The following is a 19,994-nucleotide window of genomic DNA, read 5'->3' as shown; positions in this document are numbered from 1 at the left end:
TTAGGCATCTCAGCTCCCTTTAGGCACCTTTGAAAATCTCTGCCTTTCCGAGATGCTCAAGGCCTCTTTAGCTTTGACATTAGCGCTGGGTGGGGACTGGAGTTCTGTTTCACAAAACACCCCGTGATTCTGAATTTCTTTCCATTCTGAAATGGAATAAAAACAAATTTCAAATTTGCCCATGTCACAATTTAAATATATATATATATATATATATATATATATATATATATATATATATTTGGGTCAGTCAAGATGTTTAATTCTGATTCTGGCCTTTTAAAATTTTTTTTTTTAATTTAAAACAATAGTCCTTTCAAAATGAAATTAAGTTGAAATGCTCTGTTTAAATGGGATGTAACAAGATTAACGAAATGCTTCCTTTAATGTTGCTGAAAATGCAATTTAATATAAATCAACATTGTTTTTGAGTCACTTTTATTTCCACAAAAGATGACATTTTTCATGAAAATTGTTTGGTTTAAAAATTTCCCCCGACTCATGGCAGACAATACTCCAAGTGTCATTAGCTCCAGCCCTGGAGTTTCTCCTGAGCCACATACCCAGATAGATAGATATGTTCACGAGCGCTTCAGTGGCATGAGATTTTAGATGCTCAATTCTCATTCAAATGCCCCCCAACTGCCACAAAAATAAATAGGCATTTGGGTATCTGAATCCCAGAAGCAAACTCAGAAATCCCAGCATCTATCCCCTCTTCATCTAACAGACATGGGGTGAAAAGACCAAGAAAGACTTTCTCATTGATATATCAGCATATTTTGGTACTTGCCCTGCGGTTACCAGCAATTATTGGTGTGTGAGATCCTGTGGGTTGTTCCCCAAAACTCTGGCTTAATGATTCCAGACCAGCAATGCGCTTCCAAATTGCTTCCCTGGAGAAGACTGAATTGATTAGGCCAGGGATAGAAACTAACAGCTGCATTGGTGAAAGCACAGAGAGGTCTCCGTAACTTGCCTTCAGTAGCAGTATCCTCACGCAGGACTATGTTACTGAGAGTCACAGCAATACACAGAGAGAGACAGAGGAGACTCCAGTGGACTAGAGAAGATCCCTAGATGTGGGTGGATGGACAGACAGACAGATACTGTGGCGAGAAGGGTGGCTAGATAGAGAATGTGGAGGAAAGGGTTCTTTGGATGGATGGGAAGAGGAAAGGTCTGGATGGATAGACGGAGAGATGATATTTTTGATGCATTTTCCTCAGAAGCAGTGGAACACAACGTATTTTTACAGCCCTTACTGATCTGAGTCATGGCCCAGCCCTACAGAGAGGGGGCACGCAGAGTTCTGTTACCTTTGGCCTTCTGCACTGTGAGTATGTGACTCTTTCCACGTATCACCTGTGGCTTTGTAACTCAGTTGTTTGTAATCCCTGCATTTGAACCCAGATATTGAACCTCCCCCCCAACTTTTTGGTGAAGTGGGAGCATGGTCTAGTGGTTTCATAGCAGAGGCGATCTAGGGGGTGGATTCCGCATCACGGAAAGGGAATGCATCTTGAGTAAATCAATGACATTCCTGTGCATTTACATCAGCGGGAGTGCCAGGAAAAGGATGGATGGGCCAGTAGTCAGTGCAATCTCCTGTTGCAGAACACATTTCCTGTGTAACCTTGGGCCAGTCACTTAGCCTCTCTGTGCTCAGTTGCCTATCTGTAAAATGTGCATAATCATTTCAGTTGTCTAATGGGAAAGTCAAAATTTTCAGACAAGCACAACTTTCCTGCAAATGAAGTGTTTCGTTTAAATCCTATTTTTCTAATGGAAATACATTTCAGTGGAAAAAACTGAACCAGCCCAGATCCCTACCTGACTAATGAGGGAAGATGGATGGATGGATAACTAATAAGGTGATGGGCATGTATGGTGTTAATAGACAAGAGTATGTATTGGGTTAGATAGCAACATACAGTGAAGAGAGAAAGATGGGGCAGAAGGGGGGCTATACATGGTGATCGATATTGTGGTTGGGAGATAGATAGGCATATCCTGTTATGGGAGAAAGCGAGGGACCTGCGTATGTGTGGGGTATGTTTATGTAGACAGATTCCCAGGAGGGAGGGAGGGAGGGAACAGACTGATAGAGGAGCACGTATGAAGCTGGAGAGATAGATAGGTTTGATGGCTATGCAATACTGATATATAGAGGCAGGTACGGATCTGAGAGAGAAGGGTGTGTATAGGAGGCATGTAATAGGATAAATGGAGAAGAGGAACATGATCGTGGGAGAGAAAGGAAGGCTGTATGTGGGACTGGCACGTACCAGGATATATGGTGAAGAGGGAAGCTAGATACATAGCACCATGCATGGCTGTATGAGACAGCTCCTTATATGTGTCTCATTAACACCATGGTTTTCTGAGGCTATGTCTGTCCTACAAGCTTGGGGTGTGATTCCCTTGCTCAGGGAAACACAATGGCACTAGTTCTCACGGAGCTTGGGTCAGTATGAGTAGAATTGTAGCCACAGTAGCACAGGCTGAGCTGGGCTGAGTTCAAATCCTCCAGAAAGTGGTGGGTACGCACCTGATATGATTCAGCCATGCCATAGCTATGACCATGGGTTTGCTATTTATCCTTATGCTAGATTATGAGCACACGAGCAGGGGATTCGCAGTCTTAGTTTATAGCGTAGACGTAGCCTTCCAGTGCCCTGTCTCCTCATGCCCACAGGTGAGCCCCTAGCATGGCCGGAGAGGAGATGGACCGAGTTCATCCTGCTGGGTTTCCCAATGGGGCAGGAGGTGGAGATCCTGCTCTCCGTGGAGCTGCTGTCCATGTACCTCCTGATCTTGACTGGGAACATGGCAATCCTAGGTGTTGTGCCCTCCTCACCCCTATGTACAACTTCCCCTGCAACTTCTCCAGGCTGGACATCCTCTTCACCTCTGTCATCACCCTGCAGTGGCTCAGCAACCTCCTTTCAGGGGATAAATCCATGTCCTTCACCAGCTGCATGGCTCGGTGCTACTTCTTCTCCTTCCTGTGCACAGTGGAGTTCTTCCTCTTGACCTGCATGTCTTATGACCGATATGCTGCCATCTGCAACCTGCTGCACTACCCCATCCTCATGAATGGCCGCGTCTGTGTCCAGGTGATACTGGCCTGTTGGCTGGGTGGGTCCCAACCATCATGATCTCAAGGTTGCCCTATTGCCATTCCAATGTCATTGACCATTTGTCTGTGATTCTGACCCTGTGGTGAAGCTCTCCTGTACTGACACACGACTGGTTGAACTGAGGGACTTCATGCTGTCGTCTGTGGTCATCCTTGGCTCCTTCATCATAATGATCGTCTCTTACACCTACATCATCAATGCCATTCTGCGCATCCCCAGCACCATGGGTTGGAAGAAAGCCTTCATCACCTGCACCGCCCACCTGACCATCATTTCAATATACTGCAGCATGGCCATTTTCATCTATGTCACCCCTTCACAGAAGGAGATTCTGGGTTTACAAAAAGCACCTGCTGTGATGTCAACCATTGTATGTCCATTTCTGAACCCCTTTATCTTCACGGTAAGGACTGACACTGTCAAGGGAGCCTTGAAACAGTCTCTGAGGCAGTGTCTGCAGGTTGTTGTTTAAAGATTTGGGGAAGTTCAACAAAGCAAAGCAGTTGTTGCTAAGAAATTTCAAGGGAAATTTTGGACTTCTTCTCTTAACCCAGCCGGACCTTAGCAGTTCTGTGATAAACCTAAGGTTAGGAGAAAGCTATCCCTAGGGTCCTAATGCTGTTAGGTGGAGGCAATTTAAACAATTCATGCTTGGAGATTAATTTTTCCTTTCAATGAAAATTTTCATGGGAAAAATTTTAAATTTTCTTTGTAAGTTGTTTAATGAAAACTCAATACATTTTGGAATTTTAGCCACTGAAAGTTCACATTTTCAGTTTAATAAACAAACAATAAATAAACAAATTAATTTTCATTTGACAAAACCCAGAACATTTTCAGTTTATGGCTTTCCAAAAATCCCCCAAAATGTTTGATAAAAATTAGGGTTGGGTTATTTTTTGGGAGGTTTTGTCAAATATTTTCATGGGGGAAAACATGATTTGCTGATCAGCTCTGCAGTTAGAATTACAAGCTAGACAAATTCAAGCTATTTATATGGGCTTCTAACTCTTAACACTGAGTGAAATTTCAAATTTTGTCAGCATTTTGGGTTTTTTTTTTTCCTTTGAAAAGCTGAAATCTGTTCAGGATTCAAACTGATTTTTTTTTTAATTTTAAAGCCAAATACTCCTTTGCTCTTCATTTGGCAAAATCCCACATCATTTTAACTTCCAGATTCTTTTCTTTTCCCACAAATAAACCAAAAGTTTTGACAGAAATGGGGGAATAAAGATCCCCTCAAAATTTGAGGCATTATGTGTGTGTGGGGGGGATGGGGAGTGGAGGAAGGAGGCTTGATAATGGGATGGGGAGCATCCAGGCTTCATAAAGTCAAATTAGAAATGTAGGGAAAATTTTTAACCATCAGGGCAAACAAGCTATCGGAACAACTTGAAAAGGGAAGTGGTGGGTTCTCCGTGACCTGAATCCTTTTAATTGAGACTGACTAGCTTTCTAAAATGAAACTGCCAGAGGATGTACCTCAGGTCACAAAGTTAGTAAGATTCAAAGCAGAATTGGACATTTTCATGGGTAACAAGAATACCCTGACTCAATACTAGAAACATTTATTTACAGGGATTTTAAACTTCCTATTACAGTAGAACCTCAAAAAGAAAAGGAGGACTTGTGGCACCTTAGAGACTAACAAATTTATTTGAGCATAAGCTTTCGTGAGCTACAGCTCACTTCATCGGATGCCTCAGAGTTACAAATACCAGAGCTATGAACTGACTGGTGAACCACACACCTCATTTGGAACCAGAAGTACGCTACAAGGCAGCAACAGAGACACCCCCCTCCCACCCCCACCCCCCTGCACCAAAAAAAAAAAGGCAAATACAGTACAGTATTGTGTTTAAATGTAAACTACTAAAAAAAGAGGCGGGGGGGTTAAAAAAAATCTGACAAGGGAAGGAAACTGGGTCTGTGCTTGTTTCATTTAAATTAAGATGGTTAAAAGCAGCATTTTTCTTCTGCAGAGTGAAGTTTCAGAGCTGTGCGAAGTCACTGTTCAACAGTAAGTCAGAGAGAGAATCCACCACTTCTTTTGGTAGTTTTTTCTAATGTTAAAGATAGAGGCCATAATTCTCATTTGAATTTGTTTGGCTTCAACTTCCAGCCCTTGGTTCTTCTTCTGCCTTTCTCCACTAGATTCAAAAGCACGCTGCCATCTGGTATTTTCTCTCCATGAAGGTACCTGTATATCATGAACAAGCCAACTCCCAATCTTCCTTGTAATAAATTCAATAGATTGAGTCTCTTATGTCACATTATAAGGCATCTACCAATTTATAAGATCTACTCTACAAGGCCGGTATTGTCTTTTCTGTAATGTACAATGGCCTGTGAAATGGGGTGCTGATCTCCATTGGGGTCTTTCAGCATTGCTACAACAATACAAGGTGTGATAAGAAGCAGACCAGGGTAGGGTAGTGGAGGCCAGGTAACCAATAGAACAGGATGTGCCCATTTCTTCGCAACTCAGTAGAAGTGATAAGCCAGGAAAGCCTCTCACCAAAAGCCAGCAGAACTAGACTCTATGAATATCCATTTAATTCTCCTGTTGATTGGGTGTCTATACAGTGACCAGAATAGTAGGTGTTGACTGGCTTCCTTTTCCAGAGGAAGTTATCCTGGATATGTTGGTTCCAAAGTGCAGCATCTTACTTACCACTCATGACCCACCTAAGCCCATTGTAAGGTTGGAATGAAATCAAAGATATTCACTTTACTCTTGCATCTTTTGATTTTAATTTTTTTCATGCCTGATTTGGATGCTTAAAAAACACTGTCACAAGCATCCTTCATGACCTGTTTGACCTGTTCGTTCCTGAGAGTATAGATGTAGGGATTAAACAGCTGGGTAACAACTTCGTAAAGAAAGGACACAACTTTGTCAAAGTCCCACCTGCCACACTGACCTGGTCGGAGGTACCTGAAGATGGAGCTTCTGTACAATATCAGTTGTGACAAAGTTCCTCCTCTACCTTGGTGGGTCTTGCGCTTATTGGCGGATTTGCTCGCCTCGGAGATTCATGGGAGCCCTCAGCTTGGCCATTTTCATGAACCCACAGTCCAGGTCGACTCCTCCTGTGTCTGACCAGGAGTTGGGAGGTTTGGGGGGAACCCGGGCCCGCCCTCTGCTCCGGGTTCCAGCCCAGGGCCCTGTGGACTGCAGCTGTCTAGAGAGCCTCCTGGGACAGCTGTGTGACAGCTACAGCTCCCTGGGCTACTTCCCCATGGCCTCCTCCCAACACCTTCTTTATCCTCACCACAGGACCTTCCTCCTGGTGTCTGATAATGCTTGTACTCCTCAGTCCTCCAACAGTCCACGTTCTCACTCTCAGCTCCTAGCACCTCTTGCTCCCAGCTCCTCACACGCACATCACAAACTGAAGGGAGCTCCTTTTTAAACCCAGGTGCCCTGATTAGCCTGCCTTAATTGATTCTAGCAGCTTCTTGATTGTTGGCTGCATATATGCTCAATTTTGGGACAATATATTATTTGAAAACGAAAAAGAAATCTTATACATCAAAAATCTTGAAACAAAGTATTTTGAATTTTTCAAATTATTTTTTGCAATCTTTTTAATTTTTGGCCAAAACTATTCTGACTGAAATCACAAATGCTTTTCCTTGACTTGCAACTAGATTTTTTACTGATTAAATTATTCATCTGAAAAATTTCACACAAGTCTGTTTCTAATTTCAGATTATCTGGCTTTCATGTCCAGCCAATGGATCTTGTTCTGCCTTTCTCTGCTAAATTCTGTAGCTGTGTTGATCCCAGGATATTAGAGACAAGGTGGGTGAGGTAATGTCTTTTACTGCACCAACTTCTGTTGGTGAGAGATACAAACTTTTGAAAAAAGAACAGGAGTACTTGTGGCACCTTAGAGACTAACAAATTTATTTGAGCATAAGCTCATTGACTGGTTTTTGAATGTTATAATTCTTCACATCTGATTTGTGTCCATTTATTCTTTTACGTAGAGACTGTCCGGTTTGGCCAATATACATGGCAGAGGGGCATTGCTGGCACATGATGGCATCTATCACATTGGTAGATGTGCAGGTGAACGAGCCTCTGATAGTGTGGCTGATGTGATTAGGCCCTATGATGGTATCCCCTGAATAGATATGTGGACACAGTTGGCAACGGGCTTTGTTGCAAGGATAGGTTCCTGAGTGTTTTTGTTGTGTGGTGTGTGGTTGCTGGTGAGTATTTGCTTCAGGTTGGGGGGCTGTCTGCAAGCAAGGAATGGCCTGTCTCCCAAGATCTGTGAGAGTGATGGGTCGTCCTTCAGGATAGGTTGTAGATCCTTGATGATGCGTTGGAGAGGTTTTAGTTGGGGGCTGAAGGTGATGGCTAGTGGCGTTCTGTTATTTTCTTTGTTGGGCCTGTAAATGGACACAAATCAGATGTCAAGAATTTATAACATTCAAAAACCAGTCGGAGAACACTTCATTCTCTCTGGTCACTCAATTACAGACTTAAATGTGGCAATTCTTCAATAAAAAAACTTCAAAAACAGACTCCAATGAGAAACTGCTGAATTGGAATTAATTTGCAAACTGGATACCATTAAATTAGGCTTGAATAGAGACTGGGAGTGGATGTGTCATTACACAAAGTAAAACTCTTTCCCCATGTTTATTTCTCCCTCCTACTGTTCCTCACACATTTTTGTCAATTGCTGGAAATGGCCCACATTGATTATCACTACAAAAGGTTTTTTTTTCTCTTCTGCTGGTAATAGCTCACCTTATCTGATCACTCTGGTTACAGTGTGTACGGTAACACCCATTGTTTCATGTTCTCTGTGTATATAAAATCTCCCCACTGTATTTTCCACTGAATGCATCCGATGAAGTGAGCTGTAGCTCACAAAAGCTTATGCTCAAATAAATTTGTTAGTCTCTAAGGTGCCACAAGTACTCCTGTTCTTTTTGCGGATACAAACTAACACGTCTGCTACTCTGAAACAAGCTTTTGAGTGACTCAGACTCTTCATCAGGTCTCCCAGTTGTTCTGTAAAAGGGATACAACAAATACCCCTCTTTATATATTCACCCCACAGTAGGGATGAATGGTTCCTCACAGAGTCTGAAATAGCTATTTAGTTGCTAAGATCTGTGCACATCCCGTTGTATGTGTTACCTCATCTCTTGTATCCTGTCTTGGTCTGCTTGTTTGTACCATTTACCTGTCATGCCATGTCTTTACAAATTATCATTAGTAGCACTGCATTTCTTGTAACTCTTAGATACTCAAAATGAGATCAGCGTCCATTTCTACTGGGCATTATGAGAACCCTTGTCAATGTTGATCTTATAATCTAATGAATAGAGATGAATATTCAGGAAAGATGTTTGGTTTCCTCTTTGATTTTGCAAAGGGATATATGCAAAGGCGCAAGTGGAGGGGAGGGGACAATCTGGTCCGCTGAAGTCGTTCTGGCTTCAAAGGTCACTTACCCAGCTTGTCATTTTGACAATCTTATCACAGCCTTTCTATGCCTCTACTGGGTTTGACATTCCATGAAATATGAGCCATTTTTCTTCAATGATGTTCCCTCCGTGGTTTATTCCCACCCTCCCTGTCATTGCTCATACACTATTCATACTTTGACCACATCCTCCAATTGGCCAATGATGCCAGCCCATATCACTGACCTTTAAATTTTCAAAGAAGCACCTTCTGACTTTCCTCCATGTTACCCCTCATGACTGGGAAGAGCATCCGGCTTAGAGCACTGTCCATCACGCTGACCAACATGATGTCATTGGTTCCTGATGCTCCCCTCTTTTTTCACCTGTTGTCTCTTGTATTATACTATGTATCCTCTTTTGGGCTGGGACCATGGCTTTGGTCTATGTTTGTACAGTGCCTAGCACACTGGGATCATGGTTTACGACTGGCGCTCTTTGGGTTGGCCACAATACACATTATAGATAATACAAAAGCATGAAGTGAGTAGGAATGTTTCTAGAGACTTCAGTGGGGACAGGATGTCACTTTTGTTGTTCAGTTGGAATTCACCTTCAATTAAACTTGAAGCCATAACTCCCCTTCATGCTTTGGGGAATCACCCTTGTACCCATGCAGAAAATTTCACCTTTAGAAGTGACTGAAAGGAGGGAAATGAACTGCTAATCTCACACATGAGGCTCAGTCCAAAGATATGAGTGTGAGGAACATGGTTACTCCTGTTATTTTGCAAGGACACAAACAACATTGTATGATGTGGTGTGTAGAAATAATAACGCTTGATGTTCTCAATATGATTCATTCTTTTGGGACACCTTCAACTGCATGCCATGGCCAACTGGTCCTCTGGTGGTTGGGTCATTCTGGAGACTTGGATTTGACATATCCAAAATTTCTATGCTGAGGGTCTGTGCTTAATTATCCTACCATTACTTTGAGGAATTATTTTCTGTGCAATAGTCCCTGTGTAAAAGCAGAGAAAGGATGTTCTTATGGTTAAGAAACTAGCATGTCTGTCAGATAAACTGGTTTGAACCCCACATCGTACTGAAATTTAGTGGGTGATGAGTGAGTTAGTCCTTTCTAAAACCCGGTTTTCCCACTCCATGTCTCAGTTCCCCATCTCAGAAATGGGGATAAAAGCTGTTCATCCATCTCTGTAGTGTGAGGTTTTCAAATCCTGTCCGAATGAAGGTATTTAGGCACCTAATGGGATTTCCCCTAGGCACCTAAAACTCATTGATTTCAATGGAAGGAAGATGCCTCAAATGCTTTTAAAAATCCCAGTAGCTTCCTATATACCTTGAACTATCTGACCCTAACTGACTTGCACAAGGTCACGGAGAAGGTCTCTAGCAGAGCTTGGAATTCCACACTGATTTCCTGAGTCGTATTCTTACCGCAGGGACATCAGTCATATGGCTACCTGACTTTTCTGTATCTTTTCCGTGTCTTCCCATGAAAACCCATGAGATGGGAAATGGTGACCGAACCCTTTGAACTGTCCCTGGGGAAAAGAGAAATAACTCAATATCCTTCAGAAGGGATTTCTCAGAGTGTTGTCAGCAAAGCTCTTTATCTAATTGGTCTCAGGGGTCCCAGCCAGCAACTACAGACAAGAATACCAGAGACTACAACTATTACAGATGGGAATTGGAAGAGGAGGGGGACGTGATGCGGGCAGTGGTCACCCTCGTGTATCCCTGTATTCTCATATGCAGAAAGCCATAAATTGACAGACCGAAATTGGAGAATCTCAACTCAGCAGCTTCAGGATTTGTGTGATAATTTTGGTTCTTGTTCTGGGTATTTCTAAGGTCTCCATCATCACAGGGTGTGAGTGTGAATGCCCTGCGTATAGCGGCAGGGGTGGGATTTTGAAGTGATAATGCTTTGAAGAGCTTGTTGGGTAATTGTACTGTTTTGTTTTGTGGCCTGAGATTGAAACGCTGGTGTGGGATCCCAGTTCCATTGTGCAAGGCAAAGCGGGTCACTGACCCAACCGGTTTCAGGCTTGATGTAAGATGAGACTCAGCTCTATGGCTGCGATGGAAAGAACAGCTCGTGGCCAGGGAGTGCAATTTAAGACTGAGAATCATATGGTAAATGTGATGCAGTGAGGTAACGCACAACGGCTGCCATTCTTGAGTGTCTCACTGATAGCATGGCACAGGTGAGGTCATAAGTTGGATTTGAAGGCGGACAATGGGTTAGGAGATTTTTATAGGGTCTGAGTCTTTGAGGTTTGCTTTCACCTTGGCAGACACAATGCCATTGCCATTATTCTAGGAATCCCCATTAAGGGATATATTTAACTAGGGAAATTCTAGATTTCTTTCATTGTCTTGGTCAAGTGGTATCCGGGAGCCCAAAACCCATTGTAAAATAAATCCACAAACCCAAGCTAATAGCTGGTACGGCTTATTGCAAAATGGGCACCTCAGAGGAATAAGCTCCCTCAAACTCCTGGAGAAATACTGTTGAAAAAGCAGAGCTATTGAAAGAGGTAGGGTTTGGAGAGATGCATCCGGGACCCTTTTTGAGAAAAGCCAGGGAGCTTCTGCAGGGGTTTGTGATGTGCACAGAAACCTTCCCCACTGGTGAATATTTGTGTCCTCACTCTCCATGTCTCCAACTCTCTAAGTACCTCTGCATGGGCAGCTTCGCAGCATGACTCCAAACCACATTGGAGCCTATGGAAAGCTCTCTATTGACTTTGGGGAAGTTTGGACCGGACCCTGAAGGTCTAAGCTGGGTGATCCACTGATATAAAACTTAGACATTCAAACAACATGTCTAATCAATACAAGGGGAGGTGTTGGGTGTCTGTAATGGAGGAGAATGAAGCCAGAAGCTTCTAAGGAATTACCAAACTAATTTGTAATGTCTACCTGAATCTGCAGACAGGCTGGAAAAAATAGCTTGGAGAGAACAATGAGCATCTCCCATTCACTTCTATGAGATTATCAATACCAAGAAAGGTTTCAGAGTAGCAGCCGTGTTAGTCTGTATTCGCAAAAAGAAAAGGAGTACTTGTGGCACCTTAGAGACTAACAAATTTATTAGAGCATAAGCTTTCGTGAGCTACAGCTCACTTCATCGGATGCAAAGTGAGCTGTAGCTCATGAAAGCTTATGCTCTAATAAATTTGTTAGTCTCTAAGGTGCCACAATACCAAGAAAGTTATTTTTAGTGCCAGCATAGCTGTCTATCTTGCCACCTGTCCCTTTAGCAAAAAGATGTTCTTAACATACTTATCCATCAGTGTTGGCTGTAGTGTCTGATTTCAGAGTGGGGTAGGCAAGAAGGAATTCACATCTAAGACCGTGCTGGCAGCCTGAATTCCCAAATGCCCTCTTCACACATCTGCTTGGTGAAAAAGAAGGGGTAACCGGGATGAGCCAGGTAATTAAACTCCTGTGAGCCTGAGATAGATGCTGGGCAAATCATGGAGCACCTAATATGGGACTCGATCCATGTAGAAGTAGATGAGAGGAAAAGAATTAATTTCAATCAGCATGGGTTTATGACAAATAGATTCTGTCAAATTAACCTGATATCTTTTTTGTTGTTGACATCACAAGTTTGGTTGATAAAGGTAATAATGTTGATGTCCTCTGCTTAGCCTTCTGTAAAGCATTTGAGGTGGTACAAATGAGACAGAATCTAAGAACTATAGGGTTGGAAGGGACCTTGAGGAGTCATCTAGTCCATCCCCAGAGCTGAAGCAGGACTAAGTAAACCTAGGCCATGCCTGACAGGTGTTTGTCTAACCTGGCATTAGAAACCTCCAATGATGGAGATTTCACAACCTCCTGCAGTAATGTATTCCTGTAATTAACTATTCTTGTAGTTAGAAAGTTTTCCCTAATATTGAACCTAAATCACCCTTTTTGCAGATTCAGCCCATTACTCCTTCTCCTGCATTCAGTGGCTATGGAGAACAATTGATCCCTGTCCTCTTTTCTCATGTTAAAGTTTTTTAGGCCTTTTATCCTTTTTGTGTCACTCTTCTAGATCCTCTCTAATTAGTTCCCATTTTTTTCAAAGTGTGGAATCCAGAGCAGGAGACAGTACTGCTGCTGAAATGCCACCAGGGCAGAGTAAAGCAGGACAATTACCTCCTGTATCTTACATACGACCTCCTGTTAATACACCCCAGAATAATATTAGCCTTTTTTGCAACTGCATCATCTTGCTGACTCATATCCCATTTGTGATCCACTATACCACCCAGATCCTTTTCAGCAGGACTACCTCTTAGCCAGTTAATCCCCATTTTGCAGATGTGTTTTGATATTTTTCTTCCTAAGTGTAGAATTTTGCACTTGTTTTGATTGAAGTCCATCTTGTTGATTTCAAACCAATTCTCCAATTTGTCAAGGTTGTTTTGATTTCTAATCCTGTTCTCCCAAGTGCCAGGAATCTCTCCCAGGTAGGTTTCAACTGCAGATTTTGTAAACAGACTCTCCACTCTGTTATTCGTGCCATTAATGAAAATATTGAATTGTACTGGACCCAGGATAGATGGTTATGGGACCCGACTAAATACTTTCCCCCACTTTGACGTTGAAGCCTGCTAGCTACTTTGTGAGTTTAGCCTTTCAACCAATTTTGCACCCACCTTACAGTAATTTCATTTAAACCACATTTCCCTATTTTGCTTATGAGAATGTCATGTGCAACAATGGGCGACAGGGTATGGATCACTTGATGATTACCTGTTCTGTTCATTCCCTCTGGGGCATCTGGCATTGGCCACTGTTGGAAGACAGGATGCTGGGCTAGATGGACCTTTGGTCTGACCCAGTATGGCTGTTCTTATGTTCTTATGTGTCAGAAGCCCTACTAAAATCAAGATATATCACATCTACAGCTTCCCAACTCTCCACCAGACCAGTAACCATACAAAAGAAGGAAATTAGATTGATTTAGCATGATTTGTTCTTGAGAAATTTGTTAGCTATGATTGAACACCCTAATATCCTCTAGATGCTCGCAACTTGATTATTGAATCATTTGTTCCAGTATCTTTCTAGGTATAGAAGGTAGGCTGACTGGTCTATAATTCCAAAGCTTCTCTTTGTTTCCCCTTTTTAAAGACAGGGACTATTTTTGATTTCATTTTTGATATTGTGATTAAGAAACTAGAATGATACACAATTAACATGGCACAGATTAAATGGACTAAAAGGTGGGTACTGAACAGTCTCAAACTGGAATTATATATGGACAATCATCATTGACCGTGGGTGTTTTTAGTGCGGTCCCACAGGGTTTGATTCTTGGTTCTGTACCTTTTAATATTTGTATCAATGACCTGGAAGAAAACAAACAAACAAAACTTTCACAGTGAGGGTACTTAATCATTGGAAGAACTTTCCCAGCCTTGTGGTGAATTTTCCATCACTGGAAATTTTAAAATAAAGCTTGGATTTTTTTTTAAAAAAGCAACACTCTAGTTCTATCAGTAGCTAATTCAGGGAAGTTCCTCGCTCTCCTATACAGGAGGTCAGAATAGATGTTCACATTGGTTCCTTCTGGCCTTTCTCAAAAATTGAAGTAAAACTTATGAATTTTTAGAAGAAGTAATTTTCATTCTCCTTTGCTCTCCAGCTCTCTCTCTCTCTCTCCAACTATCAGTAATTGTTTTCAGTTGCTTTATCAGGACTGTTTCATTGAGCCTATGCCTGATAGGCACTCAATTCCCATTGAAGAGATTAGTTCTATTTATTTACAGATTTTTCCTCTAAGTGTTCTGTCCCTATTGTCCAATTAGCTCTGTTTTTAACATGTTTTTAATATTTCTTTAAAGATGAACCAAGAATGAAGAACCAGACCACAGTGGTGGAATTCATCATCTTGGGACTGTCCAACAACCACCATGTAAACATCATCCTGTCTGTGGTTCTATTAGATGTCTTCCTGTTGACCGTAATGGGAAACATCATTATTGTCACCCTTTACCTTATGGACCATCGCCTCCAGTCGCCCATGTATTTCTTCATCAGGAACTTCGCTGTCTTAGAAATCTGCTTCACCTCTGTCATCATGCCCAGGTTCCTCCACAGCCTCCTGACACAGAGAAAATCTATTTCTCTCCCTGGTTGTTTCCTTCAGTTGTTATTGGTCTTCTTCCTGGGTGCCTCTATGTTTTGCCATGGGGCTGTCATGTCCTTTGACCGCTACATGGCTATCTGCCATCCCTTGCGTTACAGCACCATCATGAATGGCAGGGTCTGCTTCCAGTTAGTGCTGAGCTGCTGGGTGATGAGTTTTCTTATAATGGTTCCCCCAACATTTATGGTTGTGCTGTTACCATTCTGTGGCTCCAATGTCATAAACCACTTCTACTGTGACACAGCCGTGTTGCTCCAACTATCCTGCATTGACACGGGGCATCTTGAGTTAATGATATTTTTTTCAGCAACAGTTATCTTACTTGGTACTTTAACAGTCACTGTAGTTTCCTATGGCTGTATCATCTCCACTATCATACGCATCCCATCCACCACTGGAAGGAAAAAGGCCTTTTCCACCTGCTCCGCTCACCTCCTGGTTGTTGTGATATTGTACAGTAGCTCCATCTTCAGGTACATCCGACCAGGACAGCGGGGTGTGCAGGACTTTGACAAAGTTGTGTCCTTTCTGTACTGTGTGGTGGCCCCTCTCTTTAACCCCTACATCTACGCTCTCCGCAATGAACAAATCAAAGAGGCCCTGAAGGATGCCTGTGGCAGAATTTCTAAGTGTCTGAGATTCTCATGAAAATGCCAAACTGCAAAGTCACAGGATGGATGTGAACTTGGCTGGTCAATGACTTCATGCCAGGCATCCCATGGTCTTGGGTCAGGAACAGTACTTAGACACGGAGAGAGAAATTCATCCCTATCTTCATAGATTGTAAAGCCTGACCTGTAAGGTCTGTAAGGTGAGTTCTGATCTTCTGGTAACACAGGCCTTAGTATTCCACCCAGTTAGTTCTGCTTTGAACCGAGTAACACCTGCCTGTTGAAAGCGTGTCTTCCAGAACGGCATCCAGTCTTGATCAGACGACGTCAAGAGTTAGAGAATCCAACATTTCCTTGGTAGCTTGTTCCCAAAATAGAAATTTTTGAGTCATTCTTGCTAAAATGAAAAAAAAATTACAAAATTCAGTTTGCTTGGATCTAAAGGATATATATTTAATATCTAGCTAAATTTTGAGATAAAATATCATTTAAAAATAAAAAAAGAAAACATTTCTTTTCAAAAATGTTGAAATAAAATGTTCTGAATTTTGCACATTGTTTTACACTCTTTATTTTCAGCCAAAGCTATTTTCCGAATTCACTCTAAATTCTTTTAGTTGACCTGTAACTGCATTTTTTTACAGAATAAATAAATCTTTTAAAAAATTTCTACCAGCTCTGTTTCTAATTTCAATTTGTCTGGCTTTAACATCCTGCCAATCATTCTTGTTCAGCCTTTCTCTGCTAAAGGCACTTCTTCTGTAAATGGGATACAGTAACACTATTCTTCACATCCCACAGGAGGGATGAATGACTCTTCAGAGTCTAATACAGGTACATAGTTGCTAAGACCTGTGCATATCCTGTTTATATTATATACCTCATCTCTCGTACCTGTCTTGGTCTGTTTGTTTCTACCATTTACCTGTCATGCTTTGTCTTTATGTGTCATTATTAGTAGCACTATCTTTCTTGTAACACTTAGATACTTCAACTGAGATCATCACCCATTTCCACTGGGCATTAGATAGACAAAAAATAAGCAAGGAACCTTGCTGAGTATAGAGCTAATAATCTAAAGAATAGAGATATATATTCAGGAGATGTTTGGTTTCCTCTTTGATTTTGCAAAGGAATATATTCAAAGGCGCAAGTGGAGGTGAGGGGAAAATCTGGCTCCACTGAAGTCATTCTGGCTTCAGTGGAGCCAGATTTTCCTAGCTTGTCATTTTGACAATCTCATCATAGCCTTTGTATGTCTCCACTGCATCCCTTTTGCATCAAACATGAGCCACTTTTCTTCAGTTATGTTCCCTCCTTGGTTTATTCCCACCCTTTCAGTCATCACTCATACACTATTCGTATATTGACTCCATCCTCCAATTGGCCAATGATGACAACCAACATCATCCACTTTACATTGTCAAAGAAGAACTTTCATACTTTTCTCCATGCTTCCCTTCATGATTGGGAAGAACGTCGGCAAACAGCTGCTAAGTACCTCAAAGACCTCCATCAAACTTCCCTGTGCTAATATTCTTAGCAAACGAACCTGACAACACTTTGAAGGTGTTTTGCTTAGAGCACTGTCCGTCATACAGACCGATATGATCTCATTGGTTCCTGAGGCTCCCCTTTTTCTCACCTATTGTCTCTTTAGAGTGAGGTTTTCAAATCCACTTACTCTGGAATGAAGATATTTAGGCGCCTAATGGGATTTTCACCTGTGCACCAAAAACTTATTGATCTCAATTGGATTTAGGTGCCTGGATGCTTTTAAAAATCCCACTAGGTGCCTATGTACCTTGAAATATCTGGCCCTAACTGGCTTGGCCAAAGTCATGGAGAAGGTCTGTAGCAGAGGTTGGAATTCACCACTCATTTCCTGAGTCGTATTCTTACCACTGTAGCATCAGTCATACCACTACCCGACTTTTCTGTATCATTTCCTTGTCTTGCCACGAAAACACATGAGATGGGAAATGGTGACCCAATCCTTTGAACTCTCCCTGGGGAAAAGAGAAGCAACACATTATCCTGCTCTTTCCTCAAATTTTCAGAAGAAGGGATCAGAAGGGATTTCTCAGAGTGTTGTCAGCAAAGCTCTTTATCTAATTGGTCCCAGCCAGCAACTACAGACAAGAACACCAGAGACTACAACTATTACAGATGGGAATTGGAAGAGGAAGGGGATGTGATGCGGGCAGTGGTCACCCACGTATATCCCTGTATTCTCATTTGCAGAAAGCCATAAATTGACAGACCGAAATTGGAGAATCTCAACTCAGCAGCTTCAGGATTTGTGTGATAATTTTGGTTCTTGTTCTGGGTATTTCTAAGGTCTCCATCATCACAGGGTGTGAGTGTGAATGCCCTGCGTATAGCGGCAGGGGTGGGATTTTGAAGTGATAATGCTTTGAAGAGCTTGTTGGGTAATTGTACTGTTTTGTTTTGTGGCCTGAGATTGAAACGCTGGTGTGGGATCCCAGTTCCATTGTGCAAGGCAAAGCGGGTCACTGACCCAACCGGTTTCAGGCTTGATGTAAGATGAGACTCAGCTCTATGGCTGCGATGGAAAGAACAGCTCGTGGCCAGGGAGTGCAATTTAAGACTGAGAATCATATGGTAAATGTGATGCAGTGAGGTAACGCACAACGGCTGCCATTCTTGAGTGTCTCACTGATAGCATGGCACAGGTGAGGTCATAAGTTGGATTTGAAGGCGGACAATGGGTTAGGAGATTTTTATAGGGTCTGAGTCTTTGAGGTTTGCTTTCACCTTGGCAGACACAATGCCATTGCCATTATTCTAGGAATCCCCATTAAGGGATATATTTAACTAGGGAAATTCTAGATTTCTTTCATTGTCTTGGTCAAGTGGTATCCGGGAGCCCAAAACCCATTGTAAAATAAATCCACAAACCCAAGCTAATAGCTGGTATGGCTTATTGCAATATGGGCACCTCAGAGGAATAAGCTCCCTCAAACTCCTGGAGAAATACTGTTGAAAAAGCAGAGCTATTGAAAGAGGGAGGGTTTGGAGAGACGCACCCGGGACCCTGTATAAGAAAAGCCAGGGAGCTTCTGCAGGGGTTTGTGATGTGCACAGAAACCTTCCCCACTGGTGAATATTTGTGTCCTCACTCTCCATGTCTCCAATTCTGTAAGTACCTCTGCACGGGCAGCTTTGCAGCATGACTCCAAACCACATTGGAGCCTACAGGAAGCTTTCTATTGACTTTGGGGAAGTTTGGACCAGACCCTGAAGGTCTAAGCTGGGTGATCCAACTGATATAATTCTTAGCCATTCAAATGATATGTCTAGTCAATTCAAGGGGAGGTGTTGGGTCTCTGTGACGGAGGGGAACGAAGCCAGGAGCTTATAAGGAATAAATTTCCTAATTTGTAACCAGGGAGCTATGTCATTGGAAGGAACCTTGAGCGGTCATTTAGTCCACCCCCGTGTGCTGAAACAGTACCACGTAAACCTACACCATCCCTGACAGGTATTTGTCTAACTGGTCATTAGAAACCTCTACTGACAGGGATTCAACAACCTCCCATGGTAATGTATTCCAGTAATTAACTATTCTTATAGTTAGAAAGTTTTGCTTAACATTGAACCTAAATTTCCCTTCTTGACTATTAAGTACATTTCTCCTTATCCTACATTCACTGTACATGGAGAATAATTGATCTCCATCCTCTGTAGAAGAGCCCTTAACATATTGGAAGACTGTTGTCAGCTCCCCCCTCAGTCTTCTTTTCACAAGACTAAACATTCCTATATTTTAAACCGTTGATCACGGTAAGGTTTTCTAGCCCTTTATCATTTTTGTTGCTTCACTCTAGATCGTCTCAAATTACTTGACCGTTTTTTAAAGTGTGGAATCCAGAATAGGACACAGTACTGCTGCTGAAGCATCACCAGTCCCGAATAAAGCTGGACAATTACCTCCCGTGTTACAAATACAACGCTCCTGTGAATAACCTCAGCATGATATTAGCCTTTTTTGCAAGCACTTTGCAATTTATGATCTACAATAACACTCAGATCCTTTTCAGCAGTACTAACGCTTAACCAGTTATTCCCCATTTTGTAGCTGTGCGTCTGGTATTTTTCTTCCTCTGTGTGGTACTTTGCACTTGTCTTTATTGAATTCCATTATGTTGATTTCAGACCAATTCTTCAATTTGTCAAGGTTGGTTTGATTTTTAATCCTGTCCTCCCAGGACCATCTTACAGCTTGGTGTCAACTTCAAATTTTGTAAGTATAATCTCCAACCCATTATACATGTCAGTAATGAAACTACTGAGTTGTACAGGACTCAGCACAGATGCTTGCAGGAGTCCACTAGACACTTTCCTCCACTTTGACGTTGAATCAATTCTCTGATAAAAGAAGAACTTTATTTATAAAGAAAAAAGTTAAAGAATAACACCTGCAAAATCAGGATGGAAGGTAACTTTACAAGGTAATAAAAAGATTTAAAACACAGAGGATTACCCTATGGCTCAGCTTCACAGTTACAAAACTTAGAATAAAACTACCTCTGTAACATAGAAAAATTCGCAAGCCAAACAAAAAATAACCTAACACATTTCCTTGCCCTACTTACAATTTCT

General features: G+C 42.0%; 2 protein-coding genes across 2 annotated transcripts; both read left to right on the top strand.

Moving 5' to 3' along the window:
* Nucleotides 1-314: 314 nt before the first annotated feature.
* LOC119841701 (olfactory receptor 6J1-like) lies at nucleotides 315-3,937 on the top strand. The gene is given in 4 exon segments (XM_038369225.2): nucleotides 315-1,336; nucleotides 2,699-3,144; nucleotides 3,147-3,200; nucleotides 3,203-3,937. Coding segments are annotated over 3 exon segments (900 nt in total). The 5' UTR covers nucleotides 315-1,336; nucleotides 2,699-2,711; the 3' UTR covers nucleotides 3,616-3,937.
* Nucleotides 3,938-14,463: 10,526 nt separating this feature from the next.
* On the top strand, nucleotides 14,464-15,877 carry LOC119842198 (olfactory receptor 49-like). Its single transcript, XM_038370100.2, has one exon. The coding sequence runs from the start codon at nucleotides 14,464-14,466 to the stop codon at nucleotides 15,403-15,405; it is 942 nt and encodes a 313-aa protein (XP_038226028.1). The 3' UTR covers nucleotides 15,406-15,877.
* Nucleotides 15,878-19,994: the final 4,117 nt, after the last annotated feature.

The sequence above is a fragment of the Dermochelys coriacea genome, chromosome 13, assembly GCF_009764565.3.
Source record: "Dermochelys coriacea isolate rDerCor1 chromosome 13, rDerCor1.pri.v4, whole genome shotgun sequence".
Taxonomy (NCBI): Eukaryota; Metazoa; Chordata; order Testudines; family Dermochelyidae; genus Dermochelys; species Dermochelys coriacea.
This window is presented reverse-complemented; position numbering and strand designations above follow the sequence as displayed.